The sequence below is a fragment of the Tursiops truncatus genome, chromosome 16 (genome assembly GCF_011762595.2).
Source record: "Tursiops truncatus isolate mTurTru1 chromosome 16, mTurTru1.mat.Y, whole genome shotgun sequence".
In the NCBI taxonomy this organism is placed as follows: domain Eukaryota; kingdom Metazoa; phylum Chordata; class Mammalia; order Artiodactyla; family Delphinidae; genus Tursiops; species Tursiops truncatus.
Genome location: NC_047049.1, coordinates 34,770,521 through 34,788,082, shown reverse-complemented (window position 1 = coordinate 34,788,082; position 17,562 = coordinate 34,770,521). Strand labels below are relative to the sequence as shown.

Sequence of the window (17,562 nt, the reverse complement as noted above, 5' to 3'; positions counted from 1 at the left end):
CAATCTAATGCTATTAAAATAGTTATGGAGACTAAGAGTCTAATCGGAGGAATATAAAGAACCTAATCTAAAACAGAACATGGATCACTTACAGGCTGAGGCAAGTTCCCTGCCCCTCTCAGAGCTCTGAGATCCTCAGACAGTGTTCCCTCTCAGGGTGGTTGAAGAGGTCTAGCAGAGATTGCTCACAGGAAAAGTTGGAAGAAAGAGGGTGCCCCTCCTGGATTGAGAAGGTGAGGGTTTTCTCAGGAATTTAGTATTTGAAGAGGAGATGGAAAGGACAGGTCACCGTTTTGGTAAATATTTGCAGAATATTAACAAAACTCTTATCTAGAGACTAAAATAATTTCAAGCTAAAATTTACCAGTCACTAAGTTATTAAAGACTTTTTCCAAAAACAACTACCATATTCTGGAAAGTGTTTACTTAATCATGTTGACTCATGTTTGACGTTAAAATATTTTAAATATGTATCCAGTTGTGGATGCCTCTTATCTGATGAGTTCATCTCCTCCGCAGTTTCGGTGTCTGAACTGCTCAGCTTCGCAAGTCTGCCCTCAGGATGGCCCTTTGTATCAGGTAAGAGGCACTCACGACTGTACATATGACCCTCTGATGCCTGCCTGCCACAAAGGTGACTGCTTTCACCCCAAACTCAAGTTCCTAAGACATGTAACTTTGCAAAACTAAAACTTACTTGAGCTACAAAACTTCATCTTTTCAACTTATATCCCCAAAGTTTCCCATTATTTTAGTTCTCTTGAATTATCTTTTTAATTTTGCCAAACTAAAAATGAAGTTATAAATGTTCAGGCCATTATTTATGCATCAGGAATTGTTAATAATTACCGCTTTCAGCCCATGAGAAATCTCTGCTCCATATTGGATCTCTGCTCTATACTTAACACTTCTTTGTGTGTGTGTGTGTTTTTAATTAATCATTCACCCACAAGTGAAAGATAAAATGCCAGATTAGGTGAAGCTAAATAACAGCAACAGCTCAATGCAGTTGTGAGCTCGCTTACTAGGCCCTGTCCTAAGGACTGTATTTGAGTTACCTCTTCTAGCGCAGAAATGATAGTGAACTGATTTAGTAATGCACTGAGCAAACGTGAACATACCTGAGAAAAGTTTATCTAATACAAGTACATTTTAAAAATTTGGAAAACAGAAGAGACTAAGTGTAGAATAGTAAGGATTACTGTTGAGTGTAGAGATGATCTATGATCAACCTTAATCCATGGATTAACCATGGCATTTCTTAAAAATCTCCATTGTTCTTTTATCCCAGAAATTAAAGTAGTCTTCATAATTATTTCCTTGGAGCCAAGAAAGGAGAATTGTAATTATATAACAAACTTAACTAGCAGACTTAGCTCTGATGTTGCAATTTTAGGGTTGGGACAAATAATTATATGTTAAGTATTAGAAGAACCACTTCAAATCGAAAATGTTAAATTAGCATTTTATCTAGAATTTCCCTCAGTCTCATTGTCAGTGCTGTGATTGTGGAAATCCCCACACTGTCATTAAAATGTGTGTTTCTTAATACACACTTTTTAAGTCCTGTTGTTTTTAGTAATGGAGTAAGCGCATTTAGCAACTATAAAGGCCAATAGAAAATCATTTAGAGAAAAAAAATCATACTTCTCCTTATATTATGCAGTTGAGGGTGAGGGGTGAGTAAATAATTTAACTGAGCTGGTGAGATATGCGTAGATGTTTCAGCTGACTTTAGCTTCACGGCTGATTTCGAGATGCATTGTAGTGATGCTCCTGCCTTTAGTTATAACTCATACATACATGGCTTTTTGCTTTTACTCTTGGCACTGATGTCTATTTATTTCCTGAGAAATAAAGATATTCTTAAACTCTGATCTAAAGTTTTAGAGAACTAGAATAAGACCAAATTTTCAAAAATCCCCACACACCTCCTTTTCTAACTTCAACACTTCATTATAGAGTATAGTCCTGTCAGAACATCTTTAGCCAAAAATCACCTAGAAAATTTCAAGGAAAAGATTATCACTATTATAAGAAAGTATTATTATATGTGTAGCTTTATGCTATTAAATTTTTTAATTTTGTGAAAATTTCATGAAATAGACAGTTTTCTAGGAAAATAATAGTGGACCAGCATTCACCCAAGAAGAAAATGTAAATCACTAAATTATGGAAGACATAAAAAAAATTAAATTACAGATACCTAAATATAAAACTACTTTTAATGGTCACGTTCCCTCATATTTTCAAGGAATAGATCATTCTCATTCTAAATTGGTTTAAGTCATTGAAAAAGATGGAATTTTTCCAAATTCATTTTACAAAGATAACATAATCGTGAAAGCAAAAACTGACAGAGAACCTGCAATTAGAAAACGAGTATCAAATCTTATTTTGAACATAAAAACAAAGATGATAAAAACATACTAAATATACTAAAATAATATGCTAGAAGAATAATAAACCAAGACCAAGTAGTATTTTTATCAGAAATGCAAGAATGGCTTCATGCTGGGGAGAGGGAAATTATATATATATATTATATCCTAAAAACACTAAGTCAAATAAATACTAGTAGATGCTGAAAAGGCATTTGATAAAATTTGAATGTTAAGTCCTAATTTTTCCTGCAAGCTTCTTATTTTGAAAAATTTCAAAACAACAACAATGTTGATGTAATACAAAGGAGTATCATTTACTTTTACTTAGATTTACCAATTAACATTTTGCTACAGTTTTTGCCCCCCTTTCCCTTTCTTCCTCTTCTCCTTATCTTGTTAATCTCTTTATAAATATATCTGTTGTTTCTTTACAGAGCCGCTTGAAATTAAATTGCACGTATCATGACAGTTGACCTCTAAATACTTCAGCATATGTTTCCTAAGATCAAAGACCTTCTCATATGTAACCACAATCCCACTTTGTGCACAAGAAATTTAGTACATTAAATATTATCGTGATGTCAGTTCTTCCCAGAATTAAATTATGAAGTTTAATATAGTTTCAAACACATTTTTACCAGATTCTTGTTTAACTTGACAAAGTCAGTCATTCTAAAGTTCATCAGGAAATATAACTTGGTGCCTCTGGTCAGTCCCATTTTTAAATGAGTGATCACGGGGCACATTCATGGCCACCTACTGAAATGTATTTTAAAGCCGAAGTAATTAAAATCTGGTACTATCTTAAACATAGACACATAAATAAAAAGAATAGCTCAGGAACATGAATCTATCAAGAGTATTTCAAATTAGTGGAGGGTAAAAAGATTAACAAATATCTATTGAGCCCTTAATTATGCACTGGGCAATCTTCTAGGCCCTGGGAACACAGAAGTAAAAATGAAAAAAATTCATTTCCTTCATGGAGCCTATACTCTAATGATAACAGATGAAAGATAAATGAGTAAAATGTATAGTGTTAGAAGAAAAATTAAAGTAGATAAATAGAATATTTTAGATAAGATAGCCAAGGGAAGATCTCTTTGAGTTGGGGATTTTTGATCAAAAAGAAGTGAGAGTAAGAGCTATGTGTCTATCTGGGGTAGGGCCCTCTAGGCCGATGGCACACAGTGCAAAGATCCAGAGATGTGGTCGTGTCTGGTGGTTTGAGGGCTGCAAGGCGGCCAAGGGCCTGGAGCAGAGACAGCAGTTGACCGGGTATCGGGGAACTTGGAGCATAGATGTTGGGGTGGGATATGATCTGGTAGGGTTTGTTTTCAGTTAATTGTCCTGAGACTTTTGGTGGTGGTGATGGGGTGGGGGGATTCATTCCATACCTCCCATTATAGGTGTTTTTCATGGCTAAAATGGTACACATTAAAAATGATACCATCAAAGATCAGGAAGAGAATATAGCTAACTAACCTCAGAGTGAGGATGGCCTTTCTCATTGTACTTGTAAAAGGAAAGAAAACAAACCAAGTTGACTAACTAATACTGAAAAGTACATGGCAAAAATACCATAAATAAGGAATATTTGCAATATATGACAGAAGGATTTGCTGCCCTAATACGTAAAGAATCCATACAAATCTGTAGGACAGAGTTCACCTGTCCGTAGAAAAATCAACAAAAGACATGATAAGACAAGTCACAAAAGAAGGAAACACAACTGCCTAGTATAAAGGTAGTTAACTTATTTAGAAGTCAAAATGGAAGAAGAAATAAAATACTATTATATGCGTATTAAATTTCCAAATTAAGAGAGAGGAAAGGAATAGTACTCATTATTGATGAGGCTCCTGAAGAATGAGCACTCATATTTCTTTCAGAAATGTAAAAATAGAACGACTTTCTTAAAGTCCAGTGTGATAGCATTTACCAAAAAGCCTTTTAAAATGCTTATGCTGTCTGAATCAGCAGTTCTACTTCTAGGAACCAACCCTAAGGGTGCAGGGGAGATAGGGTGGGGAGTGGGGAATAGATCATTGGGTCACAATAAATTTATAATAGCAAAAAAAAAAGAAAAGAAAGAAAATATGCAGTAAAAGATTTGTTGATAATTTATTGTACATTTCTATAAAGGTATCATATGTAGCCTTTAAAAATGATCATGTATGACCATATTAAATACTGTAGAAATAAGTTTATGGAATTTTTTTAATGGACAGAATTCTTTTATGGACAAAATTATTTACCAAACAATATGTGTAGCGTGATTCCAGCTTTAAAAAGAAAAATAATGTAGACAAAAAGACTAGATGGATGTACATTAAAATGACTGTGGTGGTTATCTTTGGGTGTGGGATTTAAATGATTCTCCTTTTTTTCTTGGTGGTTTTCTATATTTTCTAAATCTAAAACCAAGTTACTTTTATGGTAAATAATTTATTTTTTAAGAAAAATAGTACATCAACCAGCCAATTTCTATCATTTTCTAAAATTATCACATTTGAAATAATATATACTTTTGGAAGTATGGATTCTTTTAGTAAATGATGAGACCGAGGACTGGCAGTCTCCACTCAGTGTAGTCCCATAACACCAAGAGGAGTGATAGGCCACATTTCATTACAGTGCGCGCAGTGCCATTTTACTTCAGAAGGCAAACTGAAACACAAATAGGACTTAAAGTATACCTTAACCATTTCCAGTTTTGTAACACCAATAATTCTTAAACTTCACGTTGTCATAGGACACACACACATACAAATGGTTACTTGGAGGAGAAGAGAAAACCATTTTCAGCCAAAAACTGAGAAAATCCCAACCACTGACAACCAAGGCATTTTACTTCCCTCTCTTCCTACATCCTAGTAGAATTGGTGATGGATTCTTCTGTGCATGATGAATGGATTTTTGAACGAGTGACTTAATTATTTGCAGAAAGTATGCAGATTCAACAGGAATGGAAAGCAAAGCTAGAAAGATTATTATAATGAGAGGCAAGCTCTGGGTTGGGTCAGGTAGGATGGGAAGTAGTCAAGTTAGGTTAATACGATGTCTAGGTAGCAGTCTCCAATTCTGCCTGAACTTCAGAAAACCCAGGGAGTTTTGTAAAATACAGATTTCTGTGTCCCACTCACAGATATTCTGATTCAGAGGAAACAGAAAAAAGTTTAAATAAAAACAAGGAAGCGGGCTTCCCTGGTGGTGCAGTGGTTGAGAGTCCACCTGCCGATTCAGGGGACCCGGGTTCGTGCCCCGGTCCGGGAAGATCCCACATGCCGCAGAGTGGCTGGGCCTGTGAGCCATGGCCGCTGAGCCTGCGCATCTGGAGCCTGTGCTGCGCAATGGGAGAGGCCACGACAGTTAGAGGCCCGCGTACCGCAAAAGAAAAAAACAAGGAAGCAAAATTTAACCACAATAGATTTAGACCATGGAAACCCTGAGAGACTGTGACTTTTACTCCAGTGCTTAGAAAACTGTAGGGCGTCACCTTACTTCTTAAGCTGGGAACAGCAAGATGTAGGAATTTTCATTCCTACCCTCCAGTCCAACCCTGAGCTGAATGGTGAGAGAGACTTCCCAGGATGTAGCATGGCAATGATACCTACAGAAACAGTCATTTTCAGGGTTCTGGAATCTCAGTCTACCACTTTTGTCTATAGGAAAGAAAGACAGGATTTTTGCATTCACCTACACAGAGACAAGGGGGGAAACAAGTCAGTAGCCATCTCAGCCCTTCCTTGTTTTCATAAAAGTAGCTCCTGGTAATTTCATTTTAAAAAGGGGAATCTGCACCTTTAAGAAAAGGAAAACCATTGTTTCTTCAGACCCTTTCTGACTTTGATGTTTGAGTTCTATGTGATATGACAAAACAGGGGGTAAAAAAGACACAGAAGTAGCAGTGTGGCTTTTACCACAGGAAGCTGTGGTGCTGTATGTCTCTAGTGCTGTATGTTGATGTATGATACCTTCCCTACATAGAGCAAAACAGAAGGACAGTCTGAACCATTCAATTATTTAATAGTCAAGTCAAAATATTTAGTAGTATCAACTATTGAAAGGAGGCGGTTTCGTCCAACAATTAGTTACTTGTGTTTCAACATTTTCTAAATGACAGTTAAGTTTTAAATCCTGAAAAGAAGTGTCAAAGTTAAGATGTGTGATTTGTAAACACTATCCCAGTTTTCCTAGATCCATAGCAGGAGGTCTCTGTTAATTCGTGGCTCAATGGGCTCTCACAAACAGCAGCCCTGACGGAGTCCAGCCTGCGGGCTTGTCTTGTTCAGCCCCACAGGTGAATGCAGGTGAGAGCTTTCCATCCTCCACACAGGCCCTGCCTCGCCCTAAGTATTAACATTAGTACTATTCACATACGCAAGCAGTATGACGTCTGCGGGCCTTCCAGCTTCACCTTTGTTGCCAGTTATGGAAAACTTGACTGATTCTAGAAAATAGTAGCCGTTTAAAAATATAGTCTTAATGATAATTACAACCTTAATTGTCGTAATCACCAGTACCAGGAAATACTGTAAGCTATAACTGCACGTTCTTAAAGTCTTTTATGTATAATCTATATTATTTTTATATCAACAGTCTTATTCATCATCTGTTTTTATTTTATAGTCATACCCCATGGTATTGCAGTATCGACCAAGAATTGATTTTGGTTAGACCACGGGGCCTAGATCCCACTGAATGAATCCTGCACTACGTGTTTACTCATCGACAGACTGCACAGTGAACGGTGTGTGGACTGGAGGGACACAACCAGATTTTCAGCATGCGAATAAGGCCATTGTCTGTCTCTAAATTGTCAGTTGCATTTTTGTTGTTTCTATTAAGAGCAAACCAAGTGCCATTCTGCTACTGAACCATCTGCATAAGGTATCTGTGCTGTCTCACAGTGTACAATACAAGTCATGGTTGAAATCAGTTAGGTGTGCAGCCACGATCCAGCCTTCTGAATATTTTGCTTGCCTGTTCCAAGATTGTTCTAATGTTTGATTACACTAGTAATATGGCTCAATCTTTGTGGTGTTGCAGTTTTCACATACTTACTATTTGATTAATTCTTGTTTAAGTAGAGTACTGTACAAGGAACTAATTATTATATCTTGAAATTATTTTGTATGGGAACTATATTTAGAAAAGTGGTCCTTGAGCCACTGTCCTGTTCTCAGTAAGCTTTTTGTGTGCAAAATAGTTCACTCTTGAGTGTGCAAGTCCTTTGGGGAAGAATTCCAATTGTTCTTTACATTAGAGCACATATAATTGTAGGCATTTTGAGTCATCTGTCTGTGTAGTCTACCAGTCGCACAGGGAGGGCCTGTTCACCCTCCAGAAAACGTATGTGACTTCCTGGAGAGCTGAAGTGAGATTCACAGCCATTTGAAATGTTGGCAGCTGGTCACATTTACTTCTAACAAAATTAATGTGTAAGTGAGGTTAATCCTTCATAATGCCTTATGACGAGCGGGTGCTGCCTCATGAAACGCCATCGCCGTCGTGTAGCCCACTTGACGTGTGCATTGTTTTACTGTGGCTCTTACCTAATGAAGTACATTGTTTCCCTTTTTCAGTTGGCCTTAGGTGTGTGTCACTGTGGCATGCAGAAGGTTATGATGATTTAAGTATTAGGATTTTTAGAGCAGGTAACATTAGCTATTTTATGGATTTCAAAAATCTCAAAGCAATTGTAGATTAAAACTGTTAGTAACCTGTCACATTTCCAAACCATACGTATAAAATAGACAAAATGCAGTGTAATAGATAAATATGCTAACCAGAATTAATGGTTTGAGGATATTTCATTTTAGATCCTGTAGTAATCAGGGGGAAATGGGATTATATTGTTTTATACATAAGTTCTTTAAGGTCAGAGCTATGATAATGTCCTTGATTTTGCATTTTTTTTTTAAGTCTTCCACTCATTTTGAGATGAGTCTGCAAGTCAAAACAAGTCTTGTCACCTTAAATTATATGAAGAACTTCATTTTAAACCTCTTAACATTTACATTATTTTTCATAAACTTCTTTGGAAATTAAGTTTTACTAATTGCTTTGAAACTTAGGCCTATTTCCTCAGTTTCAAATTTAACCTCTGAAATACTTAGGAAATAATCTTGAAAGTTAGGAAGAAATATTTGTTCTAGAAGTCTGACATGAGCACAATCTGTGTGTTACACACATAGTTTTTATACTGTATACATAGTAGATGTGCTACATTTTCCAGTAAAATGTATCACAAGGTAATGCCTTCTGAATCTCAAAATGCTTCTTAGAAATAAAACAGTGTACGACCAAGAAACACATACAAAATACAGCTAAATCTTGATGCATTTCACAATATAAAAGGCTGAAAGGTCATAATTATCTTTTCCTTATACCTTTGTTTTAAGTCAAAAAGTCTAAAGTTTTCTGTTGTTTTTGGCCTGACTTGTGAAAAAGGTTATGGCAATACTTTTAAAATTTCACTTTGTTAGACTGTGTTTGTGCTTGGAGGGGCTCACAAAGAGAATTTAAAAGGCAGATTTTTGTTAACTCTTTAAAAATGGTTGGCACAGACCGTTACCCTAAACCAGAAACTGAATTTACTCCCCAGCTACAGAAATTACTTTGCTACGCTGTCAAATGCAGTTCCCTGACATCCCTAAGAAATTTTTAGATTTCTTGTAAACTTGTCACATCTAGGTCAGTGATTACTTATGGAAGCTGATTTTAATTAACTCAAAATAAATTGAGAGTGCATTTTAAAAACCACAAATGAGACCTGGATGTTTTTGGGTCCCCAGACAAAACTTGCAGCCTTAAATGAGTTTTATATACATGATCTCATTAAATTTGGCTTGTTGCCTCATCTTATATAGTGTCACTGTTTTCCAAGGAAATATATAGGAAGCAATTATGGAATTGAGAATACTTTTATATAAACTTCCTTTATTTAATGTTAATATATTAACACTTTTATTGAAATGCAATGGAATATGTGCCAAAACATGTGAAAACCTTGCATAAAGAAGGGCATCAGTTATATGGGGAAAGGTACACGTTTTATGATGGTCCTGAATAATGTGGTATTACTATTAGAACCACAGACTTCTTCATATATATTCAACTATGGTTTTCTAAGTATGGGACTACTTTCGTGTCTAGTAATACACTAATCCCTAGTTAATTATCCCGAGTCAGGTTGTGGAATTTGTAAGAAACGAGGTATAGAAAAATTTACAGGCAAAAATATACAGGTGGTTAGTTTTACAAACTTGGGGTGCTAATAAGATAAACTCCTTATACAAATAGCCTATAGGAATAATCATCTGAATCTGCAAAATTGGAGAATAAAACTAAATTAAGTTTTTCTTTAATCTCTTGTTTCTTAAGCGACAAACTGAAAGAACTTTACTTCCATAAAGGATTTTGTAATCTGTTTTCTCTGCTTTAGATATGATAGATGTACAAGGGTCAAGGAACCTTGGATCTAAGGAAGGCCTGTGCTTTATTTATAGATATCACTTTGACGGAAGTAATCACATTAGTTAATAGAAAAATCCAAATATGGCCCTTTCTCCAGATTAACAGAATACTTTTAAGTATAAAAACAAATAAACTAAAAGATTCACTGATGAGGTAGTATTAGGTCATTCAGTCTGAGGTCCAGATACCTTGGGGTGATGTCTTTTAACTACTTTTAGAAAAGTATTTTTCTTTATTCATTAAAAATCTGTCCCATATTAATATGCCACATTTTATAAATGTAATGAGTTTGCTCAACTATGTGTAACTTAAAATGATTCTTTAAGGGAAAAAAAGTATGTTATATAACATTGTGAACTGTTTAGCTTTACTGAACTATTTAAGAGAAAGTGCCTCATTGCTAAAGTGCGTTTCTGTTGTAGATTTACTGCATAAATTTTGCGTTTTCTGTCCCTGTCTCTTATCAATGGTTTTGTATCTAAATAGGCTCTTGTAAGTTAGAATAATCTCTTTTTGAAAGATTTTCATAAGAAAATAGTTATCACCAAAGACATTTTACTGTTAGTAACCATGTTAGAGAGACAGTTTAACTGTTTGGAGGTTGGAAATTTTTAGACTGCAAGTTACTTTTTATATAATTAGGCAATAACCTTGAGTAATTGCTAAAATATCACCAAAGAAAGGCTTTAAACTGAATTTTCATGGTAAGATCAATCAAATGCAGGTTTTTCTTGCAATAATCAGAACATACTTCCTTTCAGCTATGTTTCTTGTTTTTCCAGCACCATCTGACAGATCTTAGGAAATCCTCAAAGGTGAAAAAGAGATTAACCCAACAAATAGCCTCCCTCTGGATGAAAAGTGGGAGAAAGACATACTTTGAAAAGAAAATTGAAATTGAGATTTTAAATTCTAATTTGAGAAGCTTTTTATTCCATGGAGGCGATACAGACTAAAATTATACTTATTTAGTTCCTGGGTTCTTAGTAATGTGAGAAATTTTATTACAGACAGACTTTGGTAAAAGTGCGGACATGCTTACTTGTAATAGAAAATAGTGCATTCTGTTGGATTCACATAAGTAAATGCATTTTCTGTATTCAAAAGCAGAATTTTCCTAAAGGCCTGTGGTTTTTTTTAAAGTAACTCTTTGTCTTGTTTCTCAGCAATGACTTTGTTTTTAGAATCTAGCCATACAGCCAAATTCGGCAAGATAAGCCCCAGATGAAGAGCATATACACCAGGTTAAGCCCTGTCCTCACACCGATCTTTTGGGGAGCCCATGCTGTGGGCCACCTCAAGTAAAGCTCACATTATGAAGTCTTCCTGACAGGCCACCTGGTAAACCGCATTGGATCGGCTAAAGATGGATGCACTCCATTGTATACTCTGGTTTACCATAAGGAATTTTCCAGCAGGCTGTGCTTTATGCCAGTGAGATATAGATATTGGTTGTGGGAATTACAAAAATGAGTGAGTTTGCCATAACTTTAATTTTCTGGGTTAGAAACATGAAATGCTATTATTTTAAGATATATACCTATCCCTACAGTAAGGAATATAACATGTCTGCAGATCTGGTTTATAAAAATTGAAAAATATTAAATATACTAGAAACTCAAACCCTTTGAAAGCACAAAATAACCAACTAATTCTGGATTTACTTGATATACCTAGTTCGATAGTATTTTGTTGAAAAAAGTTCAGATTGAAAGTTCATTAAAATGTACTCAAATATACATTACAGGGTTTTCATAGTTTTTTCTTAAAACAGTGGCATTTTCCCAAATAATTTAAAAGTGATTCTCTTCCTAATGTAATGTAGTTTTCACAAGTAGTGTGTTTATTTGCTATCCTTACTATATTTTCAAATAGAATTAAAATGCTCGAGCACTTCCTTTTCAGAAAGTTACAAAATTAAACAAAAATAAATTATTTAAATGCTCATTAGAATGTGTCCAAATACTTGTTATGCCCCTTTCTCTAGGATTCAAAACTTGAGTCATTATTCAGAAATGCTTTTTAATTTTAATTACCTTTAAATCTAGAATCAAGTGAAACATATTAAATACTGGGTCCAGTTTTCTTCCATCGTTCAGAGCTTCATGGAGTAAGAAACTAATCTAGTACAAACTGAAGATTAAATATTTCTGGGCAGTGCAGAGATAGTGAATAGATTATGTATCCGTGGACTTCACATCAGTCCAGCAGAGCAGGAGTTCTGCACATTCGAAATGGAACGGGATCAGCCTAACGTTGTTTGGGGTTGGTTTTCTTTCGCTGTATTTTTTTGAGTGGGGATGGGGGCCCAAGTGTCCTTATGAAGCTGTGGTCGGCAAGAGCTTGTGGGGGGAGCACCAGTGTTGTGCTGCGTTCCTGCATCTGGCAGCACAACAGCAAGCACCAGTTTTTAATAGAGTAGCCCTCACACTAAATAAAACCATCATAGACTATACTGTACAGTTACGTTGCTAATTTTCCTTTGAAATATAAAATATTTTAAGTTTTTTTTTTTTTTTTTTGGTCAAAAGTGGTAACATCTTAATACAAATAAAAACCTTTTTGTGGTTGTAAGATTTAGCTTATAAATCATTCAAATTGAAGTGAAAGATTACCAGGTCATTGTTAATGACTTAGTCTATTAAGAATATATGTATTTTTGTAAAGGAAAAGCACTTGTAGATATTTAATCAGTGCTATATGTCTGTTTTGCAGAAATAAAATGCTGCTTAGAGATTCTCTTTAAATATTTTTTATTTTTGTGCTCAACTGTATTTTCTGTTGATCTATGGAATGTTCTGTACAAAGCTGTATGGTTGTACTGTTGGGCTAGACACTTTTGTTTTTTAAGATCTGGACTTAGCCAAGTATATTTGACCATGTTAAAAATAGTATCTTTGTTATTAAAATTTTGATTGCATAATTTATTGCTGTCTGTCATTCTTCATTATCAGTAGTTGCAGATCATAACCTTCATTTAAAAGTTTCCATTAAGTATTACTGTAGCCAATTTTATGAATGTTTGTTGAATATTTGAGACGATAAACATTTTCTAAAGATTTCTGAACTGTTTACATTTAAGATGGCAGACTGGCCCTCGAATAACACTTGAGGTGTGTGTCCACATACACTTTAGAACAATTTTTTCTGTTAAATTAATCTAATCCATATCATCTTCTGAAAGTAACTGAGTACCAAAGAAAGGCCCAAGTGATTTGAAAGACAGACTGCTTTCTTCAGCTACTTAGGTAACAGCTTTGTTTTATTAATAACTTGCCTGGGGAATTCTAGTTGGGCTGAAGACAGACATTCAAGTCAGAAGGTTGTGATGATTCATATCTCTGCCCCATTGTTACAGTGCCTGAAGCTTTGTCCTAGGTTAGTGATACCATGGAGGTGGCTAGAGACCCCAGGCGTTCAGCGAGGTAGGAAAGCGGCATCCTCTGAGCAAAACTCCCTTCACCTTTCAGCATCACCCTTCGCAGGCTGTTGCAGCGTGGGAAGGAACTTGGGAGGACTGTACGTGGAAAGTGCTCAAAACGTAGCCCGTTTTACTTTTACCCCGCGTCAGGGGCCAGAACAGGGGAAGGCCTCAGGGAAGGCTGGAGGACACAACCAAGGAAAAAAGGAAACCGTTTCCTGCTAATCAGTCTCTGCCACGCCTGCACTTGAGAACGGAGCCAGTTTACCCAGTTCTTAGTGTTTTGTCAACACAGGCTCAGCTCTGATCTTTTCACCAGTTTAGAAAGTTATGGAGGAGTCTGCACCCCAGGTGAGTTTAAGAGCCAGCCTCTGCTTGTTGTGTGGCCAAGGAATTTGCTGACCGTATTTTGCTGGAAGCCATGTAGAGTCCGGCTTGACACCCAAACCCCTGCTGTGGGATTTGGGGTGCCAGGATTACCATCAAATGGAGAATCATGCCCAGAAAGAAGAAACAGCAAATGATCGCCCCCCACCTCCCAAAGCTCTGCTCCTACCGAGCCCAGTTCAGAAGATCCCATCAACTCCAGGAGGCTGCTTCTTCTGTACCACTTAACACTTTTATCACAACCACAGTAATTGATGTTTGTTTGTCCTCCCATTAGATTATGAGCTTTGAGAGGGATGTTGACAGTCATTGTGGTATATCCTCACCCTCAGAACACGATTTGCATAGTAACTGGCACCAATAAGAACAATGTAGTGAAAGAATCCAGATTTCGGGAAGCAGAGGCAAAGCTAACAAGTCTCTAGTCAATTCCCCAGTAGTCTCCTGACCGTTCCTCTTCTTATATGGACATCAGTCATATTGGATTAGGGCCTCACCCTTATGACCTCATCAACTTCAATCAAAGGCCCTATCTCAAAGACAGTCACATTCTAAGATCCTAGGGTTAGGGCTTCACTGTTCAGTTCATAACAGCCACGTGGCGCCCCATAGACCTGGGTTCACATACAGGCTCCTTCTGTGGTGTGACTTTGGGCAATTAACTGGTTGAGTCTCAGTTTCCAAAAGCAGGAACAAGATCCCTATCCCATAGGTTTGTGGAGGAATGAGAGGCCACAGGAAGTGCTCAGAGCAATGCCAGTGGAAACAACAAAGAACAGCACAGCCGTTCTCCATCTCCATCTGATCATCCACAGATTGCAGCCCGGTGTTACCCAATGTTCTCTCTGATTTGCCGGGAGCTAAAATGCCAACAAGTAAGTCAAATTTTGCTTACCTAGAGCTATTCCAATCACATGGCCGTTCATAAACTCTATTCCCACTGAATGTACTAATAACGTGTAAAGGATGCAGCACAGGGTCTAGCACATACTTTACAAGTGTCTTCCCTTACTCTCACCCATTTAATCATGAGAACAGACCAGTGAGATAAGAGCAAAAATAAACAAATGGGACCTAATCAAACTTAGAAGCTTTTGCACAGCAAAACGAAAAGACAACCTACAGGATAGGAGAAAATATTTACAAATGATTCGACTGATGAGGGCTTAATTTCCAAAATATACAAACAGCTCATACAATTCAATAACAAAAAACCCAATGGAAAAACGGACAGAAGGCCTAAATAGACATTTCTCCAAAGAAGATATACAGATGGACAATAGGCACATGGAAAGATGCTCAACATCACTAATCATCAGAGAAATGCACATCAAAACTACAATGAGGTATCACCTCACACCGGTCAGAATTGGCCATCATTAAAAAATCTACAAATAATGCTGGAGAGGGTGTGGAAAAAAGGGAACCCTCTTACACTGTTGGTGGGAATGCAAATTGGTGCAGCCACTATGGAAAACAGTATGGAGGTTCCTCAGAAAACTAAAAATAGAGTTGCCATATGACCCAGCAATCCCACTCCTGGGCATATACCCAGACAAAACTATAATTTGAAAAGATACAGGCACTCCTGTGCTATTTACAATAACCAAGACATGGAAACAACCTAAATGTCCATTAACAGATGAATGGATAAAGATGTGAGATATATATAAAATATATTCCACTATATATATATATATATATATATATATATATAAAGGAATATTACTCAACCATAAAAAGAACAAAATAATGCCATTTGCAGCAACATGGATGGACCTAGAGATTATCATACTAAGCAAAGTCAGAAAGGGAAAGACAAATACCATATTACATGTATATGGAATCTAAAATATGAAACAAATGAACAAAACAGAAACAGACTCACAGATATAGAGAACAGACTGCCAAGGAGGTGGCGGGGGAGAGGGAAGGATTGGAAGTTTGGGATGAGCAGATGCAAACTGTTATATATAGACCGAATAAACAACAAGGCCCTATTGTACAGCACAGGGAACTATATTCAATATCCTGTGATAAACCATAATGGAAAAGAATATGAAAAAGAATATATATGTATAAATGAGTCACTTTACAGCAGAAATTAACACATTGTAAATCAAGTATACATCAATAAAATTAAAAAAAAAAAACAGACCTGTGAGGTAGGCACTCTTAGCCCAATTTTAATGATGAGAAAGTGATCTAAATAACTTGCAATTACCAGACATGTGTTTGGATCTTCTCCGTGGGCCTGTCTATTCCCTAGGGCGAGTCTGTTGTCAGGGGCCCTGGCTCTTTGCATCTGGGAGCTGAGAGCTCTAGAGAAGCTTATGCTCAGGCCTTCTGGCTGCTCCAGGATGGATCGCACAGAGGATAAACATTTGGCAGCCAGTACGTGCCTAAGATGACTGTGGTCGAGATGTTTTCTGAGCACCCACTGTATACCAGGAGCTGTGTGAGACGCTGGGGCTCCAAGTGGTGAGCCGAACAGATTTCACCCTTACGCTAACTGAGCTTCCAGTATGGGAAAGAGATACACGTGAAACAAAGACCAGAAATACATAATAAAAAGAGGGGTAAGTTGTCTGAAGAAAATAAATTCTATAGGAAAGAATGGGAGGTCCAGACCTTTCTGAGAAAATGGCATTAAGTGGAGATGAGAGAGAAGCTGCAGCTGGCCAGGAGAGAGTATTCCTGAGAACGAGTAAGAGCAGGGAGAACTCCATGCTGCCCAGCCACCTGCGGGAGGTGGAGAGGGGAGGGGTGACAAGGAGGAGAAGAATGGGAGAGTATTCTGGAGAAGAAGGCAAGGGGCTGGGTCATTTAGACACTCTTAGGTCCCCTTGAAAACCTATTTTATTCTGAGCACAATGGGAGGGTTTTACACAGGAGCTTGACAACATCCTGTTTACATGTTCAAATGATCACACGGGGAGCCTTGTGGAGAATAGATGGTAAAGCATAGAAGCTAGAATAGACATGGGAACAGGCTAAAAGCCTACAACAGTAGCCCAGGTAAGAAAAAGCACCAGGGTCCCAGACCAGAGCCATGGACCTCAAGATGAACCTAACTGGCGATGAAGAGAATAGGGTTTCTTTGCACATATCACCCCCACCCCGGCTGCAATGGGCCTAAATTTAATGAAACCTAAGTTTTTAGGTCACAGGTGAAGCTCTGGATGGGGGTGGGGAATTCAGACCAAGAGGGTGGGAAGGAGCCACGAAACTGAGAGGAACAGCTGCACCCAAACTCCCAGCACTTCCTTAGGAAGCCCGGAGTGGGGAGGGTGGCCGAAGCAGCGGGAGGATGTTTGGATGGGAGAAAAGGATCCTGAAAAGCCTGGTAACCAGGGCTCCCACGGACCCCGCTGCTCTGCCAGGCACCCACCTTTTCCCCGCCAGGCACCTCCTCCCCACTAGAGGCCCGGCCCCACCCCCTGGCTCAGGATGCAGGATGCCGTCCTCAGGAGCTGCTGCTCTCCTCCCACCAGAGGTGGTCCTTGCCCGCTCCTTCCCCGTAACCCTTTACACAGCCCTGTCCCGTCACGGGCATGGGAGCAATGCGGCCCCAGACTCCAGTAAGGGCTCTAGCAAGGGGTCTCCCCCTGATTAATGGATGGGTGAATTACATATTATCTCCTCAATGGTGACTGAGACCCTAATGTAAATGTGACACTAAACCAGCAAAACTCACGAGATGTAATTAACACACCTACTTCTTGAATCTGTGCCTCTCACAGCCCCCTTCCACTGGATGAAAACATCAGTAGCCCCGGAACTTTCTCAGCACACTTTAAATCACAAAATATGGTCTCAACTGAGAAATCAGAAAGTCCAGTTCAGTATATTGATCCATTGCTCACTATTTTATTGCAAGGTTACACT

At 37.7% G+C, this 17,562-nt stretch overlaps 1 protein-coding gene across 6 annotated transcripts in view; it reads left to right on the top strand.

Annotated features, from left to right (window-relative positions):
* PCGF5 (polycomb group ring finger 5) overlaps positions 1 to 12,791 on the top strand; it is a 114,722-nt gene extending 101,931 nt beyond the window's left edge. For 2 of the 6 annotated variants that reach the window (XM_033842600.2, XM_019943238.3), the window contains exons 9-10: positions 520 to 579; positions 7,017 to 12,791. In XM_033842600.2, the coding sequence (XP_033698491.1) occupies positions 520 to 579; positions 7,017 to 7,064 (108 nt within the window). In that variant the 3' untranslated portion in view covers positions 7,065 to 12,791. The remainder of the gene's footprint in view (positions 1 to 519; positions 580 to 7,016) is intronic. The other 4 variants (XR_004522662.2, XR_004522661.2, XR_012326991.1 and 1 more) reach the window with 4 other exon arrangements.
* The last annotated feature ends 4,771 nt before the right edge of the window (positions 12,792 to 17,562 follow it).